The 16,009-nt window shown below is 36.3% G+C and overlaps 1 protein-coding gene across 3 annotated transcripts in view; it reads right to left on the reverse strand.

Moving 5' to 3' along the window:
- Window positions 1-14,726, reverse strand: part of LOC110038897 (tyrosine decarboxylase 1) — a gene marked incomplete at its 3' end in the record, with an annotated part of 25,322 nt that extends 10,596 nt beyond the window's left edge. For 2 of the 3 annotated variants that reach the window (XM_020743816.1, XM_020743818.1), the window contains 7 exon segments: window positions 2,787-2,846; window positions 3,012-3,152; window positions 12,093-12,256; window positions 13,778-14,008; window positions 14,150-14,222; window positions 14,356-14,476; window positions 14,588-14,726. In XM_020743816.1, coding sequence (XP_020599475.1) covers window positions 2,787-2,846; window positions 3,012-3,152; window positions 12,093-12,256; window positions 13,778-14,008; window positions 14,150-14,222; window positions 14,356-14,476; window positions 14,588-14,589 — 792 coding nt within the window. 3 annotated transcript variants of the gene reach the window in all.
- Between the last annotated feature and the right edge of the window lie 1,283 nt (window positions 14,727-16,009).

Below are 16,009 nucleotides of genomic sequence, written 5' to 3' on the forward strand. Positions count from 1 at the left end.
AGGTAGAGCGCTCTTTCATTTAAACTGTGAAAAATATGAGGTCAGTTTGATTTCATATTTTTCTAAAATTATATACATATATATACGTAAATTAAAACGTCCTTCCGAAGCGGGCGACGGGATTTCAATTCCGGCTGCCGACAGCTTCTTACGGGCGACCCCCCCCAAAACAGCCTTTCTTTCTTTTTTGTGCTGACACATGCCTACAATAAAAGTAATGTTACTCGGGAACAACCCTTTGTTCAAATCTCTAAAACCATATTAATATAGCGAAGAAGTGATTTTGTCTCGTCACTCTCTTCATCTCTCCCTCTTCGGGTTTTCCCACCATAATATAAAAAGTAAAAAACGGGTTTTCCCACCATAATATAAAAAGTAAAAAGAGGGTAACAGAAAAAAAAAATTACAACAAACACAAGACACTCACATTAGGGCCCAATCTCGTGGTGGTGGAGTTCGGCTAGGTTGTCAACGAGCAGAAATAAGTGGCTGAAAAGGGTTGTGGGTAGTTTGGACAGCAAAACAGAGGGCTAGGACGGTGAGGTGCTGTAGTCTAGGCAGCAGCAAGTTGGAATGGTGGGTGGACAGTAGGAAAACGACAGATTTTCTATTTTAGGGATGGCAGCAATGTGGGTTGTGTTGTGGCAAACGATGGCAATAAAACGAGAAAATTTGAAAAATTGAAACGAGAAAATTCGCAAACAGTAAAGAACGCACAAATTTAAGTGGTTCGGCAATTTTGCCTACATCCACGGAGTTGCAGAGAATTTTATTACATTGAGGAATTATACCGTCTTCAATCGCCTCGACGATTACAAGAAACAATTTCCCTCCCCTCTCTCTGATCACCTACTCTCTCTATCTCTCTACCCAAGAGAGCAAGCCGAAGAAATAGGAAGAGCTGCCTTGCGATACCATCTTCCCGTGCGTCGGACAGTAAGAGAGCACTAAGGGGTGCAGCAGCCTTGCGATACTTCTTCTTCTTCTGTCGTGAACCAACATTGAAGAACACAAGGGGAGTCGTAGCCCTGCAATGCTTTCTTAACCGATAAACCAACGCAAAAGAAAAACAAGGGAGACAGGATGCAATAATTTTTCTTACAATTTTTCTCTAATTCTTCTTCTGCAAGCATTTAATGGTGGTGGGACCTACCAAGGCAAAAGAAGCGAAATTACTTATGGCAGAAGGCGGGAACAGTTGCTTTTTTTTCCTCGCGTGGACCTGTCTCCACATATTCAACAAATATCTCACTTGGAGACTAGTACACATGCTGCATCATCCACTAGTTGTATCATCTGATGGTTGCATCATCCTTTTCTTCAACTGTCCCCGCCTCCCGCCAAAAGAAATCCTGCTTCTTTTACCTTGGTAGGTCCCGCCACCATTAAAAGCTTGCTGAAGAAGAAATGGAGAAAAATTGCAAGAAAAATTCTTGCTTCCTGCTCTCCCTCATTTTTCTTCTGTGTTGGTTTACGGGTGAAGAAAGAATCGCACGTCTACGACTCCCCTTGTGTTCTTCTTCGAAGTTGGCTCACGGCAGAAGGAGAAGAAGTATCGCAAGGTTGTTGCACCCCTTAGTGCTCTCCTACTGTGCAGCTCACGGGAAGATGGTATCACAAGGCAATGCTTCCTAGTCCTTCGGATGTTGCTCTCTCGGGTAGAGAGATAGAGAGAGTAGGTGATCATAGAGAGAGGGGGAGGGAAGTTGTTTCTTGTAATCGTCGAGGCGATCGACGACAGTGTAATTCCTCAGAGTAATAAAAACATCTGCAACTCTGTGAACATAAGCAAAATTGCCGAACCACGTAAATTTGTGTATTTTTTTCTATTTGTGAATTTTCTCGTTCCAATTTTTCGCTTTATTGTCGTCGTTTACCACAACAGGTTGGCGACTGAGAGTGATGCGGGAAGGTTGGAGAAGGATGGATGCGGCAATGCAGGATGGCAACGAGGCGGGGAAGGGAGGCTGTAAAGCATTAACTGTAGAAAACAACCAAAAAAAAGTTGCTCCGAACAGTTACAACAAGAAAGGGGCAGCCGGGAGCGATTTGGGAGGATGTGAAAAGAATAGGGTAAGATAATCACCACCTCGAGAGAGAAATATAATTGAAGCACCACACAATCCCTTGGACGGGAGAAATAAGATGCCAGTGGTTGTCCTTAACAAACTTATGCAAAAAAATCCCCTCTAAACCCTAATACAACACATTTATAGGAAAGGATTGGAAATGACTGAAAGTAAAGGAGGAAATTGGCTAAAATTAGAAAGGAAACTAAAAAAAGGCTGCTTGGTTCGGTCTTCAAGCGACCGTGGGAGCCACGGTTTGCTCCCGCATTCTACTCGTAATAGGGAGACACTTCCGCATCACAATGTGTATTTAAACAATATCATTAAGAAGACAAATGATGGCAAAATATATAAATCTAAAGGTTGGAAAATACAAAAGTCAGTGCAAGCCAAGTTGTGTGTTGTAGAAATCAAAAGCAAAATTTATATAATAGATAAGAAGCATTCAATGAAATTATTTTTCTAAAGAGATTATGCAGTAAATGCATATTAATACAAAAGCCACTGGAAAATAGACTTAAAAGTGATGTAGACATTCAAAACAGACGGCAGAATAAGCCAAAAAAGGGAGGATAAATCAATTAACAAGAATGGAGAAAAAAGAAAAAAAAAAGTTAATATGGTTAAAATTCAAGACAAAAAAATTTACATAAAACAGAATTAACATGTGTTTTAGCAAGCAAAAGGAGGAAGAAACCAAATCAGCATGTGGATTACCGTAGCTATCTTCCCTAGATCAGATAAAGGATCAACTGCAGCAGAAGATGTTGTCCCAACCTACAAATATACATTAAACAAAATTTAGTTTTCATATGCATGTTTAGGAATCAAAATTCTCGATTCAGTCATTTTTTTATTATAGTAATGTATATATATATATATAAACTTTTAAGGAAATTTTATGCCAAAATACTTAATAAAGAAGATACAAGTGTTTCTCACTGTAGCACAGAGGAAGAAGGGTATCAAGCCTGATGAGAAATCGTTGGCAATTGCTTCAGAGAGTAAGTCAGAAGCAAGTGCATAGCTTGAACTTGGTTCAGCCTTTAAAAGCCTAAGGTTTTCTGGATAAATTCCTGCAATCTAACAATATTTATAAGTTTTGGAATACAAAATAAAAACTTATGCGATAAGATGTAGATTTTTAAGTGAGCTGGTGAAGAAAACTGGAAATATTATCTTTCTGGAAAATAAAAAAATTTAAAAAAAAAGTGATTTTCAAGATTTGAACATCAAAATAGAATTAAATCATTTTTTTCAGTTGATTGGATGCTAGCACGCATTAAATAATGAAGAAGGAAACCATAATAGTCCGCAAACCATAATCGCCCAATAAAGATGAGGAGATTATGATATGATAGGATAACAGAGATTGGCTCTCTTTGGTTGGTGCTTAAGTTAAGCCAAATAAGGTAAGCTTTAGGTGGGGTTAAATTATTTGGTTAGTGAAAAAGATAGGTTTACACTATCTTTTTGGTTAGTGAAAAAGATAAATTATTTGGTTAGTGATTAGGTGTATGAGTGGCTTTACACATAGAGACAAAATGCGAAATGAATATATTCGTGATAGGGTTGGTGTAGCTCCTGTGACGGACAAAATTAGAGAAAGTCGTCTTAGATGGTTTAGTCACATTAAACGTTGACCATCTGATGATCTGATTAGGAGAGTAGATGTTTTAGATTCGACTTGTGTTAAGAAAGGCAGAAGTAGACCTAGGAAGACTTGGGCTTATTGTATTAAAAATGATCTTAATTTACTAGAACTAAATGAAAATATGACACTAAATAGGACGCAATGGAGAAAAATAATTCATGTAGCAGACCCTACGTAGTGGGATTAAGGCTTTGTTGTTGTTGTTGTTGTTATAGTTAAAAAGATAGGTTGAGAATATTGTTTTGTTTCTTTTAAATTGAACTAATTTGCTTAGCCCATCATGGTGTCATAATTTATAATTAGGTAAAACTTATCTTAGTAAATAGCATTTAAACATTGACTAATAGAAGTTAGTTAAGTTCCTTTAAGTATGCCAAGACTACCTTAATTAGAAGCAACGATCTTGATAATTTTATTTTATAAAGTTATTAAAGCATTAATTAATAATCGTATGACTAATTATTATAACTTAATAGTTATACTACTTAATTATCTTGTTAAACCCTAATAAAATCTCAATTAACATAAAGGAATAACAAATTATAGTTTAGGTAATTATGAATTTATGAATTATAAAAATTTTATAATAGTTATTGTAGATATATATTAATAAACTTAGTTAAAATCTTGATTAATCTTTAATTAGATTAAATGACTCATTAATTACCTATTAACATCATTAATTAACTTATTGAGCTATTTATCCTATACTTGATTTCATGATCTTATACTACAAAATTTAATAATTTTAATAACTCAATTATCTTAACAAAGCCCTACTTATACCTTATTTGATTTAAATGAATAATTAACTCTTGAGTTCTAATTATTTATGTATTTAGGAAATATTCTAGGCTTACATTAGTTAATGCATGTAAATTATAACTTTAACTATTGATTAATCTTTAATAGGCTTAAATGACACAATAATTATCCATTATAACTATTACACTTTAAAATATCAATTTATTCTATGCTTGACTATTATAGTTTTATACTGCCAATATTTTTAAAATCATTCATCAAGATGATTTTTGGCCTAGCCAATCTTTTAACCGTTAGCCAAGTTGTTAAGCAAAGGTATAGTTACGATTAGTGTTGAGAATTGAACCATACTATTACCTATTGATAAAAAGGAATATTGAAGAAGTTTAAAGGTTTACTTGTAAAATATTGAAATACCCTATTTAAGCCCATGTCATGAATGTACAAAGCAAGTTTTGAATAATTCTTTCTTCATAGTATCAAAGCCCTAACCCTTGATAGTCGGGATCGGGCATACAGAGACCCAAGACATCTCTTCCTTCCTCTTTGTCCTCGGAAAGATGAACGAAGACGAAATCGCGGCTTGACGAAATTGCTCGGTATCGGGCGTACAAAGACCAAAAACTTCACTTCCTTTCTCTTCGTCCTCGCGAAGCTAGACGAAGACACGATCGCGACTCGGAGCTTCGCGATACAACCGAAATGAGAGCTACCCATAGAGGTCGTGATGGGATCGCAGCGATATAGTCACAATTAGAGCTAACTAAGAAAGTAATGACGGGATCGAGGCAGTGGCATATAAAGATCTTTGAAACTCCAGTTCAAATCTTTGTCGTGCGCGACCCATCCAACAAAGTCTCAATCTTCGATTCCTCCGTGTTTGCAAGACCCATAAAGGCAACGACAGGATCACAACATACTAACACAAAGGATTTGTTATTTGATATGTGTGATCTATGCATGGATTCTTGTGATTAAGGCTGTCAGGAGATGGAGATAGTGCGGGAAGTAAGGAATTGAAGTTTCTGGGGAAGATAAATCCCGAACATCTGAAGGTCTTGGCCAAGCTCATACAAAGAGCTAATGTCTCGACAGAAGCCACTATCTCAGCATGTGCTCCGATGCAGGTGAAGTTAGACCTACTTCCTGTGGATCTGAAGCTTGATGAATCAGTCACGTATCTAAGTTGATCCCGTTGGATCAAGGTTGTTCTAGTAGGGGAGAGACTAGAGGAATATGTAGCCAGGGATGACCGAAAGATTAATAATGTTGAGGGGGATAAGCGGAGGACCACAGACACCTTAATCTGCATTCTACACCTAACTGCTGAACTCGATAATTCTGTCAATTGTATTCCCAGTAGATGACATTCGAATTTTGAGGGACATCTGGGCAAATTTGAAGAGAATTTGTGTTAGGAAAGAGAACCACATGAGGGTGTTCCAAATTCAGCATGAGATAGAAGCAGTAGAACGGGGTGCTAAATTGATTCAAGAATACGCCATAGCTCTAGAGCGGTTGTGGGCAGATCTTGATCACTTTTCACCGATGTCGAGCTGTGGCGATATGAGTGTAAAAAAGAGAGATTTTGCACATATGAGGACTATGCAGTTTCTGACCCATCTAAACTCAATCTTTAATCAGAGGAGATATTTCCTCCTAGCTCAGGCGATTATCCCTTCACAGATGAGTTCATTGCTGCAATGATACAGGAGAATGTCACATGAAGCTACGCTTTAAGCCGAAGGGACTTCCGAGTGTGCGATCAGCTTTGGCTGCCTCGAGCTTAGGTATAATAAGTGTCCAAAGAAAAACTTGCAAGTGTTACAGTTGTGGTGAAGTTGGGCATCTAAGAGAGACCTGTCCTAGGTCACTTAAGAAGAGAGAGACAGGTGAACATAGAGATGGTGGAGGCCTTGGTCGTCAAAAAAATGAAAAAAGGGAGGCAGATCTAATGGTAACATAAGAGGGAGAAACATGTATGGTTTTTACTGATGAGAATCATGAGCGTCCGGATTGTTGAAGAAGAAGCAACAAGCAACATGAGATAGGGCTGGGGATGCTTCCAATTAATTGTCATCAAAGGGTAATGTTGTCGTCTATGCTCACTCTGACAAAGGTACTTATGATGCACATGTTCTTTCATCTATTTCTAACACAAGAACATTAGAATAGATAGTAGAATTTAGTGCATCTCGATATATTACAAGTACTGTTAGAGAGTTTTCTTCCAATACTCCTCTAACAGTACCAAAGAGCATCCAAACTGTTATACCATAACACAGTATGTAGTTGGTAAATGTACATTAAAGGGTACAAATTATATGACTTTATCGAGTATTTTACATTTTCCTTTTCTAGTGAACACTTTATCTATTAGTGTCATTATTCTCCAATTAAAATGTGTTATTTCTTTTGATATTAGGTTGATCTTTCAAGAGAAAGGGGCTGGTCAGACTTGAGGATGGAACATGGCATAGTGAACTCTGGTACTTGGCCCAAGAGGGAATGAACTCATCTTTAACATTTATGGTAGAGAGTGCTGGAGTAGGAGAATCCGAGAGGAGCGTGAAGGATGTGTTGTTGCTACATCACAAACACATAAGACACTCTTGTTTAAATTTATTGAGTCGGATGTATCCTTCTTTATAAGAAAAGGCAAATAAGCAAAAGTTGATTTGTGATGCTTGTGAGTTTGGTAAGCCTACTAAGAGCTTATATCAGTTATGGGAGTAGGAGTTCAATTATTTTTTTTCTTGAAGCATTCTAATGTTTGGGGACCTTATTCTACAAGTTCTATTGTTGAATCCAAAAATATATGAAAATCACAGCCAAGGTATAAAACTTCACACTGAAAGAAGAGTGCAGTAGGAAATAGTAGAGAATGTGTAACATTTATTCATGATATTGACCCCCTATTTATAGGAATGGGTCCAGATTTTACAAAATTATAGATTTACCCTCTCATTTTTGGCCTTTCAGAAATGACTTCTAGTATTTTATGGGAATATTGAATACAATAAGACCAATTGATTCATTCAATCGAGAAATGCTTGTCAATCATTTATTCCATATTTACTTTGTCAATTTTCAATTCAAGGCAGGATTATCTGGTGACTGACTTGAGCAAAAAGCTGATCTTCATTCCGAGGGACAGTTCCTCGATGCACTTTGTTAGAGTCTGATTTCTTCGATCGTCCATTCCACGTTTTCCTTGTAGGCCTATGATGTCCATGGACGGTCGGTCTTGTAATCGTTCTTGTAATCGATCGTCCATTCCATGTTTTCCTTGTAGGCCTATGATGTCCATGGACGATCGGTCTTGTAATCGGTCGCTCTCGTCGGCTCCTTGTTTCAGATGCTATAAGGATCAGACGCTCTTTTTGGGTCTCTGAGTGCCGGCAAACTGAGATAAAACGAGCTTTTTGAACGCTGCAAAACAGGTGATCACCCCTGCAGGTAACCCGTTGAACCATCTTAGCACAGACGATTTCAACGTTTTAAAGAACACCTTACACTACAGATCGTTAGAGATTGTTAGCAGGCATATGAAATATTCAAAAGACGCGAGGTGGTTATTGAGAACCGACCGTCCTTTATATGGCTCTAGGACGAGCATTTTAAACCTCTCCGGGGAGTGAGCTCCTGCGACTTGCAGTGAGAAAGCATTTTACGACTGTCGCAGTGCCTCGATTCACATCGGTTGATTCCTCTCCTCCCCAGGGGTGGATCCAGTGTTATTTTGGTATAGCACATCATTAAGCTTCTCCTACAGGTGGATCATTCTTCTTTCATTGCTCGCTAGCGGTTCCCATGAGGGGGGTTGAGTGCCCCTGGTTGGGTTGATTCTCCTCTTGGAACTGGGACCGCCCCTAGGGCAGCTATCTCTTTGAGTACCTCTGTGAATTGTCCTGACATGCGGTTAGTCATTTGAGTCCTCAGGTCTAACAGACCTTGCTGAATAAATTCCTTCATGAACTCCCTAGTGCATGTTACTTCTGTCATGTTCCTCTGATTGGAATTTTCTTGTTGTTGTTATGAGCACATCTTCTTGTTGATGACATGTTTCAACGCATAACACACCATAAAGAATGTTGAATCCAAAAATGCCCGAGCAATACACCCAAGGTATAGAATATCACACTGAAAATAGTAAAGAATGTGTAACATTATTCATGATATTGACCCATATTTATAGGAATGGGTCTAGGTTTTATTAAATTATAGATTTATCCTCTCATCATTGACCTTTCAAATGGGTCTTTTAGTATATTACAGGAATATTGAATAAAATAAGACCGATCGACTCATCCGGTCAGGAGATGTTTGTTGATCGTTTGTTCCATATTTACTCAGTCAATTTTCAGTGCAGAGCAAGATTATCTAGCGACCGACTTGAGCAAAAAGCATATCATCATTCTGATGGACAGTTCCTTGATGCGCTTTGTCAAAATCTGATTTTTCTGATCGTTCGTTCCATGCGTTCCTTGTCAGCCTATGATCCATCGGTCATCTAGCAGTTGTTCATCATTAATGTCCACGGGCGATCGGTCTTGTAATCGGTTGTTCATTTATGTCTCCCGAGTCGTCTAATTGTTTTGAGATTCATGTAGACATATTTTTTATATAAATCTATGAATTATTATCGATATTTTTTGACATTTATTGATTGTTTTTTCTTGTGTTACTTGGTTATATTTGATGGAAAATAAGAGTGATGTGTTTGATTATTTTAAAGACTTCCACAATGCATTACATACTCAATATGGCGCAGTAGTGAATATATTGAGATCTGATGATGGAGAAAGTATACCAACAAAATATTTGAGAAATACTTGTTAACATAAGAGATACATCCTCAATGTCTCCATACACACCGACACAATAAAATAACAAAGAGGAAGAATATACACCTTCAAAAGAAACCCAAAGCATGATGATCGCAGTGAATGTTCCAAAACACTTATGAGGGCAAAAAATTTTGATAATTGTTCAATTGATCAACAGGATGCCCTCGGCGTTGTTAGATTGAAAGTTTCCTTCTCATATGTGAAAGGAGATAATAGTAAGATCCTCTCATTGAAGATATTTGGATGTGTGTTTTGTGAAGGATAACAAACTATCAGTGGAGAAGTTGGATCCCAGAGCTGTAAAATGTGTGTTTGTGGGTTCTCCTTCTCCTACCCCCCAACTTTAGCGGGATATCCTCCTGATTATTTTGGGTTGGAACATGACATTATTAACTTGGTTTCATATTAAAGCAAATGAGCATTCATTGTATATTTGAATATTATCTCTATACTCAAGTGTTGGTAGGTTGCTAAGGAGAATCCCAACTGAAAAACGACTATGCATGAAGAGCTTAAGGCTCTCTATAAAAAACGAACATCAGAGATAGCGTCACTATCAACAAGAAAAAAGGAAGTTCGGTGTAAGTGGATCTTTTTCGTGAAGCAAACTCTAGAAGGAAAGATGGAGCAGTACAAAGCATGACTAGTGGAGAAAAGGTATAGTTAGACATATGACATTGACTATGATGAAATATTTACGCCAGTAATAAAGATGATAACAATGAAGACACTGGTTTCTTTGGTAGTGAATGGTGGGTAGAGATTATACCAACTCGATATGAAGAAAGTGTTTCTTCATAGTGAGTTACTGAATGAGGTATATATGGAGATACTACTAGGATTCACTATAGTCCAGACATTGGGCAAGGTGTATAGGCTCAGTAAGTCATTGTATATCTTGAAGCAGTCTCCTCGAGCATGATTTAACAAGTTTAAAAAGATTATGGTGAGTATGAGATATCAACAGATCAATGCAAATCATATGGTGTTCTTTCGACAACATAAATGTCACACCATATATTTGTTGTATATGTTGATGACATCATTGTCACTAGTGATGATAAGACAGAGATTGTCCAACTAAAGGTAAGATTGAGCAATGAATTTGAGGTGAAGAATCTTGAACAATGCAAATATTTTGGATGTTCTTGTCCCAGAGGAATGTACTAGATCTCCTCCAGAAACATGCATGTTGGGGTGCAAACCTGCAGTCTCCTCAATTGACCGAAGACCAAGTTGAGTGCAAAAGCAGGAGAACAATTGATTGTGAGAGGTACCAGAGATTGGTATATCTGTGTCACACTCGAGCCGACATCTCTTTTCCAGTGAGTGTGTTGAGCAGCTACATGCATGATCTAAGGAAAGGACATGGATCCATGCAGTGTATTAGATTTCAAGGTACATGGAAAGCAAACCAGGGAAGTGATTGATCTTTAGGAAGAATTGACATGTAGACATTGAAGGTTTTTGTGACGCTAATTAGACGAGTTGTGAGATGACAGAAGATCGACCTCTGAATATTGCAAGTTAGTGGTGGGGCAACTTGATCTCTTGAAAGAGCAAGAAAATGTTTGTAGTAGCAAGATCAATAGCAGAGACAAAGTATAGGGTCATAGACTTATGAGTTGTTGAGATGTGGCTGAGAGCCTTGTTGGTCAAGGTGGACCAAGAAGCTCAAATGTTGTGATGCGACATAAAGTCAGCAATAAGCATTGCCAACAACCCGGTGCAGTACAATAGAACCAAACAAATGGAGATTGATAGATTCTTCATCAAGGAAAAGCTAAATAATGGCTACTAGAGCTAAGTAATGTCGCCACTAGAGAGCAAGTGGTTGATTGCCTCACTAAAGGACTTATTTCATTACATTTTTCTAGGTTATGTGACAAGATGGGTTTAGTAGATATATTTTGCTCATCTTGGTGGGGGGGGGGCTGTTGAGAATTGAACCTTATTTAGGGTCCTATTGGTAAAAAAAGGGAATATTGAAGAATTTTAGAGGTGTATTTGTAAAATATTGTAATACTCTATTTAAGCCCATGTTACGAATATACAAAGCAAGTTTTGAACAATTCTTTCTTCACTTAGCAAAACTTAAAAGCAAAGTTTGGCTTAAGAAAATGTATTTTGTTCATTTGGCACTAAAGTAATGCTAAGCTAGGCTTTTGGTATAGCAACATCTCTTTTAGTTAGTGTGGGGGGTTGTTGAGAATTGAACCTTATTTAGGGTCCTATTGGTAAAAAAAGGGAATATTGAAGAATTTTAGAGGTGTATTTGTAAAATATTGTAATACTCTATTTAAGCCCATGTTACGAATATACAAAGCAAGTTTTGAACAATTCTTTCTTCACTTAGCAAAACTTAAAAGCAAAGTTTGGCTTAAGAAAATGTATTTTGTTCATTTGGCACTAAAGTAATGCTAAGCTAGGCTTTTGGTATAACAACATCTCTTTTAGTTAGTGTGGTAATCGAAGGTTGTTGAGTAGACTAATAAATATGGATTTAGAGTGCAAACTAAGAGAAATTTAGGGTTTAGAGTTTAATATATTGCAGAACTACAAAAAGATATGATCCATGAGTAAAAAACTAGCTCGCTACCTTCGTATATAAATAATAAAGATAAGTAGCATGCATATTTTGTTTACTAAATAACATGAAGCAACTAGTTATGCAAAAATAATAATAAACAAATAACATTTAAACCTCTGGCTTCCTCGAAAAGAAGAGTTAGAAATGTATTTATGTTTGAACACCTGGCATGCCTTCTGCAACGCAGAATGGGCTTGATCAGAAGCATAAACAATGAGTTGATTTAGACACTCCTTTCCAACCCTTCTCAGTATTTTATCACGAGCAGCCAACAAAGCAACAAGAACTGCTTCACTTGCTGTACCTTGAATTACTCCACCACCAAGCCCTGCAAAGATATTCCTTCATAGTCTCAAGCTTTAATTCTAGCGCTGTTATGAAAATAATTCAATTATATAGAAAATTTGTAACAATTCAATGTATTCAATTTAAAAGAGATATTTAACATTTAAAACATTTGCAAAGTAAGAGTGCATCAAGGTACTTAATCTGACTATAGAAAACTAGTAGAAAATGTTCATATTAATGAGACGATCTTCCATCTGTTGGAGATGTTTGAAGGTAGCAAAACCTTCATGCCTCACACTTCGAGGCATCTTCTCAAGATCATCATAATTGTTAATAGAATGACTTTGGTTTGAACCATTTTTCACACTCGCACATCGTAAAGAAATTTGATGAAAAATAGCTTAGTGAAAAGAAGTTAAACCCCATATAGTACCACTAGGCAATCCAATATAAGAGAGGGGCAAAAATATTACATTAAGAGTTTGTTTGGACAGCTGTTGATTATTTGCAATAAACTCCATCGGACCCTTTGCAAAGTAAGGACAAATTGAATCTAGAGATAGCACATGGATTCAAAGTGAGAAAGGGAGAGAAATGCATGATTTTGGCCAAGATTTCACATGAGAATCTCAGCCCCTTACCTGACACTTAACCCCTTATAGGTGAGAGTCAAGGTCATTTCTATAGAATGGCTACACTTTTCTAAGGCTACACAATGGTGGTCGAACATTTACTTTAATTGGAGTGTAGTTATCAAGTATTCATCTCTCCTAATATGAGTGCCTTAAATGAGTATTGTTTAGAGCAGAAACAAGACGATTATTTTCACTGAGAACCATTAATCAATATTCTACCAAATTGAATCAAATGAGTACGACATGGAGTGACTTGTTTAGGAAATTTGGTGCTTCTAAGCTCCAATTGACGCTTAATGTGCGACTTACAACTTTAACTCAACCAAAAGCCTATTCAATCATTTTTCGCTCCTAAAACCAACTAGTTTGAACCTACTCTTTTTAGTTGGTGCACCTGACCTAGGTGAATAAAAGTGGATATTTATTTCACTAATGATAAAAGTAGTAGCGCTTTCACATGTAAAGCATAACTATGAGAAATATGGATGTTAAGTGTGACAGCAAATGATTACAAAAAATAATAATAATTAAACGTGAAGAACTCTAATAAGAAAAAAAAATGACAACAACACTATGATATAAGATTTATAAGATAATAAGATCATACCAGCATTGTAATCTTAAGAGTAGAGCATAAATTTCCTTAATAACCTTGGGTAATACAAATTTGATTTTGATTTCCAAGATTGGTGGCTATCAAATTTAAGATTCTTTCATACTTAATTTTTAAGAGAATTGGCTACCAACTCAATATTCATTCATACTTATTGTCTAAGATGGTAGTTCATTATATTCGTTCCTAGTTTGAGGCCCTCTCTTTCATAGTATATACTGCTCATCCTGGATGAGAAATCTGAACAACTCAAAACCATTAATGGAGGTATATATACATCAAAACAATAGAAGGAAAAAATTATCCCAATTACCTGAAGAAAGGAACTGATTTGGTAGCTTCAACATTTTAGCAACCCAATCCAAGACAATAGTCTCTAACTCTGTTGCAGCAGGGGAGGCTATCCAGCTGAAGCCCACAATATTAAAGCCAGCACTGAGCATTTCTCCAAGAAATCCAGCAATGCTGCTATTGCAAGGATAATAAGCAAAATAGTTTGGGCTCTGCCAGTGGGTGACACCAGGAATGATCTTTTCATGAACATCTGCATGCAAGATACTTCAGTAAGCTTAACTATTCCTCGTCCTAAATGAAAACAGAAGCACTAAACAACAGATCTTATTTAAAAACAGGGATCAAAAACATAAATTCCGCAAGAAAAAAATCAGCCGGGCAAAAAACTGACCCTTAAGAATGTCCTGCAAACTTTCAGGCCGTTGTGGGGCGGAATCAGGAAGAAGCTCGCAAAGATAATTAGGCTACAATCACACAAATCTCGTAACAAATCAAAATGAAACAAAAAAGAAGATAGAGAGAACGAAAGAAACCCATAAAAGCACAGAAGCATGACGTTTCATTTCATCAAAGGGTTTTAGAAGAGCTATCTCATACCTTAACCTGGCTCAGAACGGGGAAGCTTTCCAGATTTTTGTAGTAATCGGCAATGAAATCCACCATCATATGGGCATTCTCTCTCAACTGCTCCGCGTCCATAGGCTTCAAACGGCTTTCCCTTGAACCATTTCAAAGGTTCGAAAGAATAATTGCAGCAAAGACGTTTCTTTACCATAAAAACTTTTGGAAGATAGATAATAGGAATTGAAGAAATTCTTTCTACACTTACATTGGTCGGGACTGAACTGTAGCTACAATTCGTAGAATGAAAACAGAGGATGACTCAGCTGTGATTTGGGAAGAAGGCACGAACTCTGTATAGGCGCCGAGGCTTTAGTGATATGCTTTTAGAGGCTTCCCAATCTCCGGATAAATAACTTCAATGAGAACCCCAATTATGGAAACAAATATTAACGGATGTCATGAATTCAATTAGGATAGGTAAGGCATACAATCACTTCAATTATTTAATATTTTGTAGGTTTGGATTTTATATGTCAGTCATTAATTGGATAGATAGTGATTGGAATCCTGACGCAAAAATATATTAGAACTCTTATTGTAATATTTTCTTCATGTATTAGGGTTATCTAAATATTTTTGTGTTATAGTTAGAGTAATTTAATTTTGGGGCATTTCCATACATAGCACACAATGCTTATGTATTTAGATATCTCACACCTAAACATATATATTTATATGCATGGCGCTCGAATCTTTAACATCACATATACTATCATTTTATAAAGTTTAAATACATATTTTCATGTAAAAAGGTTCAAAGTACATTTTTATGTATGAGTTTAAAGCATATGTGTGCTATGTGTGTAAATATAAAAGTTTAGGTCTCAACTATGTAGATTTACAAGAATTGTGTTCCATGAACGTTAAATTTCATTTAATTTTATATGCCTATGATACTAAAAATAAGAAAATATGTTGGTTTTTATTTTTTTGGATATATATATATATATGAAAATTCATTTATAATAAAAATATCAACAACTTTTACTACATTATAAACATTTAAAGTCAGTAACAACCTACATTTATTTGAATAAGATTTTAAAAAGTTCTAAAAATCAAATATGAATTGAATAGAGTGATAATGAGTTGAATGATGATAGAATGAGATTAGAGTACAGTTTGAATGTTATTCAAAGGAGCTAAGACCCTATTTATTACAATGCAATTTAAAAAATAAAACAAATATCTATGACACAATATAACGTAATTTAGGAGATAAAATAAACGTCCATAGCATAACAAACTAAACATCTAAGAGAACAAACATTGAGAACATAACATAGTGCAATTTAAAAATAACATTGTTTTGATGACACAATAGAATCTAATTTAACAAATAACACGTTAAACTTGTATATGAAAAATATGTCAGCACTAATCTCAAGGCAAACAGATGGTTATGGAACGAAGAATGATATAAATTGCACTATTGTTATGGATGAGAGAAACCGACTAGTGCGGGCCAAGGTATAAAGGTAACCGGAGTGTCTTCTCCCTATAGGTCTCGGAAGTTGAACCTCCAGAGAAGTTCAAGATGCCCGTCTTATGATCATACAAAGTGCGGTCGAATCCTAACGATCACCTCATGTTGTTCGAATCTTCTATATGCCTATCGAAAACTTTT

This window comes from Phalaenopsis equestris, unplaced genomic scaffold (assembly GCF_001263595.1).
Source record: "Phalaenopsis equestris unplaced genomic scaffold, ASM126359v1 Scaffold234275, whole genome shotgun sequence".
NCBI classification, from domain to species: domain Eukaryota; kingdom Viridiplantae; phylum Streptophyta; class Magnoliopsida; order Asparagales; family Orchidaceae; genus Phalaenopsis; species Phalaenopsis equestris.